At 38.9% G+C, this 12,280-nt stretch overlaps 1 protein-coding gene across 1 annotated transcript in view; it reads left to right on the plus strand.

Moving 5' to 3' along the window:
- Positions 1–12,280, plus strand: part of LOC125352376 (contactin-associated protein-like 3) — a 129,201-nt gene that overhangs the window by 72,598 nt on the left and 44,323 nt on the right. Inside the window, exons 5-9 of the mRNA XM_048347469.1 lie at positions 163–310; positions 1,514–1,717; positions 3,219–3,403; positions 5,183–5,326; positions 7,736–7,997. Coding sequence (XP_048203426.1) covers positions 163–310; positions 1,514–1,717; positions 3,219–3,403; positions 5,183–5,326; positions 7,736–7,997 — 943 coding nt within the window. The remainder of the gene's footprint in view (positions 1–162; positions 311–1,513; positions 1,718–3,218; positions 3,404–5,182; positions 5,327–7,735; positions 7,998–12,280) is intronic.

The following is a 12,280-nucleotide window of genomic DNA, read 5'->3' on the forward strand; positions in this document are numbered from 1 at the left end:
GAGCTTGACACCCTCCGCCTTCTACATTAGCAGAGTTTCTTGAAGGAAGGCAGCCACTTCACTGGGACGGGTACGGTGTGTACACACCCACTATCCCCGACAGGATCAGAGTGAAGATGCTATTCTGCAGATTGATCGATCTCTTTCTCTGCTTCCTCCCAGGGATTTCCAGGAAACACTAATGCAGACAGCGTCGTGCACTACACACTCCAGCCACCTTTCGAAGCCAGGTTTCTGCGCTTCCTGCCCTTGGCCTGGAACCCCAAGGGCAGGATTGGGATGCGGATCGAAGTGTACGGATGTGCATATCGTAAGTGGTACTTACTCCTCCTCACATGAGAGCACTGACAGGTGCAGTGAAGTTCCATAAAAACCCCAAGCCAGACTACTCGCTGAACTGACCTTCTATGACTTTACATAGTGATGGGAGCTATGTTGGTAGGAAGTCGTGGGTCCTTGTCGCCCCTTGACAAATTAGACTTCTTTTATTGCCTTTTATAGTTGAATTTAGAGGTGGACCTGAACCATGTGAAATGGCAACTCCTTTGTACAACTACTTAACTACAATTTAAAAATGAATAAAAAAGAAAGAGGAATGGGACAGTTACAGTCACCATGCTCAAATTATTATAGAACTAGGAACTAAGAAACTTGAGGGATGGGTGAGTTGGGATAGATGAGAGTGAATGATGAAAGGGGCAGCAATGGTTAAGATGTATTCTATACATAAATGAACATGTTAAACTGAAGCAATCATTGTACTAATATTTGTACAACTGTTTGAAGATAATCATAGTAATGATAAAATAATAGAATCTCAGGGTTATACACAAGAAATCCTCCTATACCACCTTTCCAAATCCTATAGAGTTTCTAGTATTTGGTTTACTTTTCAACTTCAAAAGAAAATTCATTTTCTTTTTGGCATCAGCCAATCAGCTCTTGCGTTAATTTTTCCCCTGGAGAATAAATACTGATTTTAATGTACATGTCGTAAAGTATTAACTATGTCTATATTGAAGCTAGGAAAATACAAAATAAGTACATATGTCAGAAACAAGAGAATTAAAAGGTATGTAGAATGAATTAGCCATTTAAATAGAGCAACACTAATATTTAATATAAGAATGATATTAAAGTTAAAAATTAATGTCATAGAAATGTAATATCCTTCTAGATTTTCTTAAGGGTGAGAAGTAGGCCACCATAATACAAAGATATTGGATACTGGGAGCAGATTAATAAAAGTACTTCTAGACAATAAAGTTGGGGAAAGTAACAGCAGGTATGAGATATATCAAGTCAGGATAGAAATAGAAAATATATTATTTTCAGTTTTATCCTTTGATGAACAGACTTAAACATGATTTGTGCCTCTCTCTTTGTGTGTGTGTGTGTGTGTGTGTGTGTGTGTGTGTGTGTGTGTGTGTGATGGCATGAGTCACAGATTTGCAACATGTTCAAGTGCAGCAAGTCTATATTTAGTTCTGCTTTTCACTCTCTTCTTTCCCAGGATCCGAGGTGGCTCATTTTGATGGACACAGTGCCCTCCTCTACAGATTTGATGAAAAATCCCTTAGACCAATGAGAGATGTTATTTCTTTGAAATTTAAAGCCATGCAGAGCAATGGGATTCTGTTCTACCGAGAAGGGCCACATGGAAACCACATCACTCTGGAACTAATTAAAGGACAACTTGTCTTTTGTTTTAATTCAGGTAAAAAATACTTGTACATTTATGCTAGTAGTTCTTCTTAAAAATATGTTTTGCTATAAACATATCTGTTTACAGTGAATCTGTTAATCTTTTCAATTAACTAAAGAGACCATATGATTTATGATGCAAACCAGAACAACTTTGAGAATTAAAAGGTAACTTACTGGGGCTGAGGCTATGGCCTAGTGGCAAGAGAGCTTGCCTCGTATTCATGAGGCCCTGGGTTCGATTCCCCAGCACCACATATACAGAAAATGGCCAGAAGTGGCGCTGTGGCTCAAGTTGCAGAGTGCTAGCCTTGAGCAAAAGGAAGCCAGGGACAGTGCTCAGGCCCTGAGTCCAAGGCCCAGGACTGACCAAAAAAAAAAAAAAAGTAACTTACTAAGAGCCACACCAAGATAATGATAGCAAAGTAGAATTATCATGGGAAAATGTAAAAGGAAGTTTAAGAACACTGTTAATAAACACATGCTACACTTATGTATCTCGAGTATGTCTTATGTAAATACTTTCTCTCTCTCTCTCTCTCTCTCTCTCTGTGTGTGTGTGTGTGTGTGTGTGTGTGTGTGTGTGTGTGTGTGTGTGTTGGTACTGGGACTTGAACTCAGAGCCTCCATGCTCTTGCTTAGTTTCTTCTGCTTAAGGCTGATGCTCTACATCTTGAGACACACCTCCATTCCTAGCTTTTTGTTTGTCAATTGGAAACAAGATTTTCACAGCTTTTATATGCTCACGTTGGCTTTGAACATCAACACTCAGATCTCAGTCTCCTTTAGCTAGGATTACAGATATGAGCCACCCACAACAAGCTAAACAGCATGTATTTTGACAACAGTGAAAGAAGGTGATTATAAATAAAACATATAGAGTATGGTTTATATTGTGATTAGATATAATTGTACAGATAAGAGGAAGTTACTGTAAAATTTGGGGATACTATTGACAACAATATTCCAGCACAGAAATTATTTTCAAGGTAAATGTGAATCATGTCATGGATCGTGATATAAAATAAACACTAAAAAGAAAGAAAGAAAACAAACAATTCCAGCCAGGCACCACTGGTTCATGACTGTAATCATGGCTACTCAGGGAGGATGAGATTGGAGGATCAGATTTGAGGCCAGCAAGGGCAGGAAAGTTTCTGAGACTCTTATCAGCATTTAACCACCAAAAAGCCAGAAGTGAGGCTGTGGCTCAAATGGTAGAGCACTAGCCTTGAATGAAAAAGCTAAGGAGTTAAGGGATAGGCTTTGAGTTGAAGCTTCAGTATTAGTAGCAAAAAAAATAAAAATAAAAAAAATAAAAGAGCAATTTCAACATTGAGTAGAAATTAATAGTAATAATAAAAACCACAGAAGAAGTACACTTTGTGTGCAAGAGAAAGTCAGAACATCTGTGGGAGAAGGAGGGATGCATATAAATTTTGATGCTCATCTCACAAAAGGAAGTCATGATTTTGAATAGAGCTAACAGGATGTGTCTGTTTTTCTCTTTGAAGGCAATGCAAACCTGTCCTCTACTAAAGCGCCCATGACCCTCACCTTGGGCAGCCTGCTGGATGACCAGCACTGGCACTCGGTCCTCCTGGAACTCTTCAACACCCACGTCAACTTCACCTTGGACAAGCACACTCATCACTTCCGTGCAAAGGGAGAGCACACTTCCTTAGACCTTCACTTTGAGGTTATTACACAATGCATCATTTCAATAGATTGTAACCAGAACCTTGTTCTAGGAAGAAATACATAGTATGGTGGCCGATACAGAATTCAGGCCCCACTGAACTGGGTACTTCTTAAAATATCAATTTATTACTTTATGATGACAAATCATGCTTTTACTGTGACAGGAAGTAACCAGTTATGGTTTAATGCAAAGTTAAAAAAAATTTCTACAAATGAAGAGATCTAAAGACACAAAACGATGTTCAACAGATTCCTTTTGGATTGCACCTGGTACATTACATTAGTTGCTAGGCTATATACCAGACGCCTGAGGGTGGGGTTCTTTTATTTTTTTTTTGGCCGGTCCTGGGGCTCGGACTCGGCCTGAGCACTCTCCCTGGCTTCTTTTTGCTCAAAGCTAGCACTCTGCCACTTGAGCCACAGTGCCACTTCTGGCCATTTTCTGTATACGGGGTGCTGGGGAATCGAACCTAGGGCTTCATGTATGGGAGGCAAGCTCTCTTGCCACTAGGCCATATCCCCAGCCCTGAGGGTGGGGTTTTGATTGTTTAATTTTTATATGGTATGAGCACAATGAAAACAACATTATTGGAAATCACTTGGAAGAGTAAGCCTTATATGTATCCATAAATTCATTAATTAACATGAGAGGCAAATATACACATGTAAACCACACATTAACTTTCTTAAGCATTTTTTAAAGCAATATATTACCAATGTATCTCAAAGCTGCACAGTTCTGGGAGTTTTTAAAGTCAATGCCAAATGTATGAGGATCAGGAAAAACTGGGATATTTATGTAATGTAATTGATTTTGACACATAATATGCAGATGATCTCAGTACTACACCACAATATCCACAATTTTATTATCTCAGATTCACCGTGTAATGGCAATATACAGTGCCTAGCACAGAGCTTAAACTTTATAAGCTTTGGGCCAAGCATGGGCATATTAATTGTGTTCAAAAAATAACTTTTTTGTGTGTCAGTCCTGGGGTTTGAACTCAGGGCACTGTACCTGAGCTTTTATTTTTTTTTTCCTCAAGACTGGCATTCTACTACTTGAGCCACAGTTCTACTTCCAGATTTTTGGTAGTTAACTGGAGAACAGGGTCTCTTAGGCTTTCCTGCCCTTACTGGCTTTGAACTACAATCCTCAGATTTCATCTTCCCGAGTAGCTAGATTACAGAGAAAAGCCACTGGTGCCTGACATTTAACTTTTTTTTTCTTAGAACACACAAGTTTCTAAAAATGTGTCCCCTATGACTACTTTGTTAAATGGCTTAGTTGAAGAATGCATGAGAGACCATGTGACTAAATATTGGCCATCTTAAATGGTTTACAATGGTTTTGTGGGTTTTTTTGCCAGTCATGGGGCTTGAACTCAGGGCCTGAGCACTGTCCCTGGCTTCTTTATGCTCAAGACTAATATTCTACCACTTGAGCCACAGCGCCACTTCTGGCTTTTTTTATATATGTGGTGCGGAGGAAGCTACCACCAGGCCATATTCCCAGCCCCTACAATGTAATCTTTTCAAGAACAAGTTTATTGACACTTTTTCTTAAGTCTTTACACAAAGTTTGGAGGCAGGAATCAAGGAATCAAATAATGCCATGATAACAGAACATTTCATTTGAAACAAACAAGATGGCAATATAAAATGATGCCCCTGGATTTGTGACCATTAGTGTGATACCTGTTAGTCCCAAATGTTTTAAACATATGCATAGAACATCACTAAAAATGTCATTTGTGTCTTTTTTCTTTCAAAGATCAGCTTTGGAGGAATTACAGTACCTGGAGGACCACTGACTGTCTCACATAAAATGTTTCATGGATGTTTGGAAAATCTTTATTATAATGGAGTGGATCTAATTGAATTAGCCAAGAAACAGAAGCCACAAATCCTTGTTATGGTAAGGAAACCTATAATGGAAGGAACAAGAAGAGTAATTATTTTTACATTTAAGAATATTACTTTTAGCCAGAAGTGGCGCTGTGGCTCAAGTTGGCAGAGCGCTAGCCTTGAGCAAAAAGAAGCCAGGGACAGTGCTCAGGCCCTGAGTTCAAGCCCCAGGACTGGAAAACAAAAACAAAAACAAAAACAAAAACAAAATAAAAATATTACTTCTAGGCCTCCATTTGACATATATTTTAAAAATTCAACTCATACTTCTTTGTGTGTGTGGGTCTTGAGATTTTAACTCAGGCCTGGGTGCTGTCCCTGAGCTTCTTTTGCTCACTGCTAACATTCTACCACTTGAGCTATATAGATCTACTTCTGCCTTTTTGGTAGTTAACTGGAGATAAGAGTCTCATAAACTTTCCTGCCCTGACAGGCTTTGAACCATTAGATCTCAGCCTCTTGAGTAGGTAGGAGTATAGGTGTGAGCCACATGCACCCACCACCAATGTGAAGCTCAGTGCATACTTGTAAACAGCTTCTATGTAATATCACAATTTTATTATGCATATGAAGTTAAAAAGTAAATATATCTCATGGGACATGGTTATTTCATTTTAATATGAAATAAAATTAACATCCTACCTTTATATTGAAATCAGAATTCATAAATCTTATGTTTGGAGTATTATTAGCCTCAGGAGACCAATTGTTTGGCAATAAAAATCTCTAATGAGCTATTCCCTAATCAATGCTAAATGCTTCCCAGTAGTTAATTAACTTCTTTTCATTAAAAAAAAAAACCACAAAACTATCTGAGTTTTAGATAATAGGTGAATTCCTATTGCCTATCAGTAAATCTTAGAGAAGTTGTAGGAATATTCATTTGAAAACTATTGTCTTTCCATTTCTGTGCTGCAAGGATTGGAACTCTGAATTACAGTGCCAACACATGGGGATATCTCCAGTTTCAGGTTGGGTGCTGGTGGCTCACACCTAATCCTAACTTCTCAGGAAGCTGAGATCAAACTGAGGATCTCAGTTTGAAGCCAGACCAGTCAGACAAATCTGTGAGACTCTTATCTCCAGCTAATAAGAAGCCATAAGAGGAACTGTGGCTCAAGTTGTAAATCACTATCTTGAGTGGAACAAAGCCCAAGGTCCTGAGTTCCAGCCTCAACCCTAGCACAAACGTGGGCTTGCATGCACACACACACACACACACACACACACACACACACACACGTACAGAGAGAGAGAGAAAGAAAGAGAGAGAGATTTCTAAAGCTCTTGATGCACAGGCTACCAAATGAATACATTTCTCAGGTTAGCACGTGATAGAGGAGGATAATAACCACGAGGCCCCTATTCTAAGAAGGTTAAGGAAATAAATAAATAAGCAAACAAATAAATAAATTAAATTAAAAATGATAGATCTGAAGCCTTCTTTGAACAGCCCTGTGCTAGGATAAAAACGAATGAAAAATGTCATGAAGATTCATGAACAGAAAAACACCAAAGGGAAATGGGATAAAAAGACTCCACTGAGAGAAAGTACCTTGGACAAGATTAAAAATAAATCAAAAGGAAGGTGATAAATGGATCGATCTGCTATCTAAAGTTTCCTTCCAAGAAGAAACTAAACTGGACTTGGCCCAAGTTAGCCAGATCCTAATTTCAAAACTTAGCCTGGGCATTGTGGTAGATACCTTGTTATTGCAGCTACCCCAGAGGCAGAGGTAGAGGGATGGTAGTTCAAGTAGAGCCCGGATAAAAGCACGAGACCCTGTCAAAAACAAGCTTAAGGTGAAAAGGACTAGGAGCATGGCTCAAGTGGTAGAGTGTCTACCTTGCAAGGGTGAGAGCCTGAATTCAATCAGCAGTCCCAAATAAATTAGGCACTTAAATAAATAACCATTTCATTAAATTAATAAGAGAAATGATAAAAATAAGTTGTCATGAAACTGATTTTCAGGAGTGATCTTCAGGTAATTTTCAGGAGTGATCTTTAGGAAAATCTAAATGTTATTCAAAAATTATGGAAATATCCTACGAATTGTTATAATCTCAGGCCTAACAGGACCTGGGAATTAACTGCCACTGCATTAACTCCTATTCAACTGTATTGTATTGTGTTCTTTGCTAGCACAGAGAAATACTAAGGTGGAGAATTACACACACACACACACACACACACACACACACACACACACACACCCCATAGTTTATGGATAATAATATTTACATTGGAAGACAAGATAAATGTCATAGAAAGTTTAGCGTTGTCTGGTTAAGTAATCTAATTCATAAAACCCAGTAGTGAGAGAAAGCTTATGTAAATCTTGGCAAATATGCCTTTATTTGGGCAGCTGCCCTGTTTTCTGGGAGGCCTCTCAATGTTGCCCTTTTGTTTTATTTATAGGGAAATATCTCCTTCTCATGTCCACAACCACAGACGGTCCCCATGACTTTTTTGAGCTCCAGGAGCTATTTGTCTCTGCCTGGCAACTCTGGGAAGGACAATGTATCTGTCACTTTTCAGTTTCGAACATGGAACAAAGTGGGACAGTTGCTTTTTGGTGAACTTTGGCGTGGTTCAGGAAGTTTTGTCCTGTTTCTTAAGGATGGAAAACTCACACTGAGTCTCTCACAGCCGGGCCAGTCGTTGAAGAACATCACATCAGGTAAAACACCTATTCATCAAATGTATCAACAATCAGGCCATGAGCCATTTTGTAATAAATCGCTGTGAAGTAATGAGTTGCTACTTGTTCTTACTTGGAAGAACAAGTTCCCTCTGGACTGTGTATCTATGTGGGACACAGCAATCACCACCACTTCAGAGATGTTTAGATCCCAAAATATCTTATAAAAGGAAATAAGTAACAGCTACAGTCTGGTGGTTCCTTCCTATAATCCTAACTATTTGGGAGGCTTGAGATCTGAGGGTCATGGTTCAAGGACAGGCTGGGGAAGTAAAGTTTGTGAGACTCCTATCACAGATAAAGCAGCCAAAAGCTAGAAGTGGAGCTGTGCCTCAAGTGGTAGAGTACCAGCCTTGAGTGAAAAAGCTAAGGGACAGTACACAGGCCCTGAGTCCAAGCCCTAGTATTGACACAAGAAATGATGAAGGAAGAGAAGGAGGAGGAAGAGGAGTAGAAAGGAAGATAAGGGAGGAGAAGAAAGGAGGAGGAAGAGGAGGAGGAAGAGAGGAAGAAAAGAAGAAAGGAGAAGACAGTGATAAATGAAATTTCTTGTTCTGATAGAACAAGAAAAATATGTAATGCACTTAATATTTGTTCCCTGACAAACACACTCAGTGGCCATTCCTGAGAAATATATGTGTATATATATGTATATGTATATATACATATATATATCTCCTTAAGAAAGAAACAGCTCAAAAAGACCTTCACTTTTTTTCTCCATCCTTCCTTCTTTTCCTCTTGTTCTACAGAGAAGCACTCCATTCCCTATGACTTTGTCAAGATAGGTGTTCTTTTTTCTTATCTTTAAAAAATTATTATCATAAAAATGATATACAGAGGGGTTACAGTTATATAAGTCAGGTATGAGTATATTTCTTTTTGAACAGTGCCACCTCTTGCCATGTTTCCTTTCTTCCCTCCCTCCCTTCCTCCCTCCCTCCCTCCCTCCCTCCCTCCCTCCCTCCCTTTCTTCCTTCCTTCCTTTCTCCTTTTCTTTTTTGGGGGGGGGGGCAGTGCTAGTCCTGGGGCATCAACTCTAGGCCTGGGCACTGTCCCTGAGCTTTTTGCTCAAAATGAGCCCTCTACCACTTGAGCCTCAGGTTCACTTCCAGCTTTTTCGGTGGTTAATTAGAGATAAGAGATAAGAATCTCATGGATTTTCCTTCCCAGGCTGGCTTTTGAACTGTGATACTCAAATCTCCTGGCACCAGAGAAAAGCCTCATCTCACTATTCTACTGATGTTGCCAGAAGTGGCAACCCCTAGTTCTTGGCAGGGAGATTACTAGGACAGAAATCTATTGTTATTAACACTGTGGCCATCTTCACATAACTCTCTCATGTCCCTATCTCTGTGGAGAACTTGGTGGGGTACTTATGGGGGAGGGGGTTCAGGCAAATGCATATCCTGGTAGGTTAGGGGCTCAAATGTCCATGAGACAAAATTCACAATGGATTTAATATATGTGCTCTATGGTATGGGCATGTGTGGTAACCATTGAACTGATTGAATCTGCCAATGTGAGATGTTATTTCATTACCACTGGAGCAATCCCACAAGCTCAGATGTTGGAATCTGTATCTATCCACCTCAGATCCCGAGTGAATCATGCAAGATAAAAGAGAACTATACAGGGAAGATCTATAGTCTTTATCTTTTATTTATTTTTATTATCTTTAATTAAAGTAATGAATTGCCATTTAACAAAGCAGATTATGAATACAGTGCATCTTAATCAATGTCATCCCCTTTCAACATTGTCACCCACCCCACTCTTACCCACCCCTTCCTCACTTGTCTTAATTTTGTAGGATTTGTATTCTTGTCTGCATTTTCCCCTTGCTCACCCCTCCCCCCTTGACCCCACCTCACCTTTTCCTGTACTCATCTCCTAGTGTTTTGGTTTGCTGAACTTCAGCATTCAGCGACATATATTCCTTATCTTAAAAAAAAAAAAGGATCTTATTCTTGTTTCCCGGCAAAGATTTTGTTTTTTCCCTAGAAAAGTGTAAAATTTCAGCCTATGTTTGTAGGCAAGGTGTGCATATGTCAAAGATTGTATTTGACCCATTAATTAATTAAATAATAGTGCTGGGAAATAAGATTAAAAACCCCTACCAACCCAGTGCATCCCCTTTCATAAGGAAGAAAAGAGTGAAATAGCTACATTAACAAATAAGAATGAAAGCAGACTGATGTTCATCTCAGGTGATTTCCAATGAGATTACAAAGACAAAAAGAAATCTCATTGTTTCATGTAGCCAGCCAGATACATCCACAACATCCATGCCCTCAAGATAAAGATAATTTGTCTCCAAGTAAAAGGACTAGAGAGAACATTTATAGCTTAAGACCCATCCTATACTTGCCTGATAATTAAGAGTCATCTGTGATAGCTCTTTGTCTTCATCCTCCAACCCCCCCCCACCGAACAAAAAAGCCAACCAAAACCCCAAACCCCTAGAAGTCCTCATCTCTCTGTGAAAAGCAAAGCCAACACCTAAGCTAACCTCCCCCAGAGACATGCACCGTTTCTATTGATGCCTGCATTTCAAAGCAATGTCCCTCAGGACCTCAAGAAACATGTTTCTGGGTTATAAAACTAGAAAGAGGTTAAATAAAATTTTAATAAGGTTTTTTTAATGGAAACGTTGTTTTAAAATGCAGTTTTTAAAAAGATTTACATATATCTCTATCAGGGAGCAGAGAAAGAATTTACAATTGCCAAGTTTTCACAAGAAAATGCTTTAAGGCAAAGGAGAGGGAGGGAGTCTGTGGCACTGAGGAGAATTCCTGTTTGGTGGTAATTGCACAGGTCGGGTGTCAACTCAACATGTCGCTTGAGCACAATTCATCTTGATCAATGTCACCCCTTCTGTTATTCTCCCCATCTATCCCAGCCTCACCTTCCTTCCTTCCATTACCTGGTTATTCATCTATGTACATTGAATATTATAACTGCCTTTGCCTACCCTTCCTCTCTCCACTCATCCCCACCCCTTTCCCCTCGATTCCCTCCCCACCCCCCAACAAGTCCCAGATTCCTGGTATTCATTTTCTTAGACTCCAAGTTAGTCATTCAGTGGGGTTGAATCATTGGAATCCTCCCCTGCAATAAGCCATACTTTAGTCAATTTGTTTGTGTATATCTGTATATGGCCCTTGTATATGTGTTTGAATATGTTTATAATTTAGACCTAACTTCCACATATGAGAGAAAAAATTTAAAACATGTTTATGGTCTTTAAGTAGTTGTACAAAGGAGTTGCCATTCAACAAAACAGTTTACAAATACAATGCATCTTGATCATTGTCACCCTTTTCAACATTCTTACCTAACCTTCCTCACCCACCCCTTCCATCACTTTTTTTAATTTTGTAGGATATTTAGAGATTTTTTTGCCACCTAATAAAGCAGTTTATGTATGCAATGCATTAATCTGTATACCATGTTCATGTTTATACCAGTCAAGCCAGTCCAAAAGAAATTTCAGGGACAAACACATAACAGGATGAAATGAAATTACAAGTAAATGTCCTCCTATTAAAACTTGTCAATAACCATGCACAGAGGGAAATCACTTGCTTCGTCTCTGTGCTGACTGGGTATTGATGGCCAAGTTTGACAGGTTTCATATCACCATCTGTCTTCGAGAAGTTAATTTCTGTTGCTGCACAGTTATAAAATCACCTAGTCAGACATAAAGGTTTATAACCGTGTAAAAATCAGATGAATTCTTCCATTGAAAAGATGCCTAGTAATCTCTTTTGTCCATTCCAAGGATTGTTCAATGTTTCCCACAGTAGTTAAGCATTACTGGGGCCTTGAAGTGCAGAGGGACTATCCTTTCCAGGTCTGGTTTGCATAGCAACTAGAATTATACATAATAAAAATTGTAAGTCACGTCAACATTTTGCTTTAGGTCATGGCCTTGCAAGAGTGATATTTTGCCTCTGAATTATCTAAAATTTTGTCATTCTTGACAAGAGATCATATGCAAACATGTTTCAAATAGTATGTGTTGTGGACAGTTGCTTAATTAAGCTAATAGTTGGCCAGAGGAACATGCCTATAGATTCTATTGTATGTGATTTTCTTGAGGATAACCAATAGCCAAAGGCAAGTTACAACCTAAAAGGGGAAAAGTTACTCTGATAACAAATAATGAAGTTTAAAAATAATCTGTACCAAGAACTACTTCACTTGTTAAAAGGTATTTTAAAAGAGTACAGCATTAAGACTTTGCAAAGCAGTGACAC

The sequence above is a fragment of the Perognathus longimembris genome, chromosome 1 (genome assembly GCF_023159225.1).
Source record: "Perognathus longimembris pacificus isolate PPM17 chromosome 1, ASM2315922v1, whole genome shotgun sequence".
NCBI classification, from domain to species: domain Eukaryota; kingdom Metazoa; phylum Chordata; class Mammalia; order Rodentia; family Heteromyidae; genus Perognathus; species Perognathus longimembris.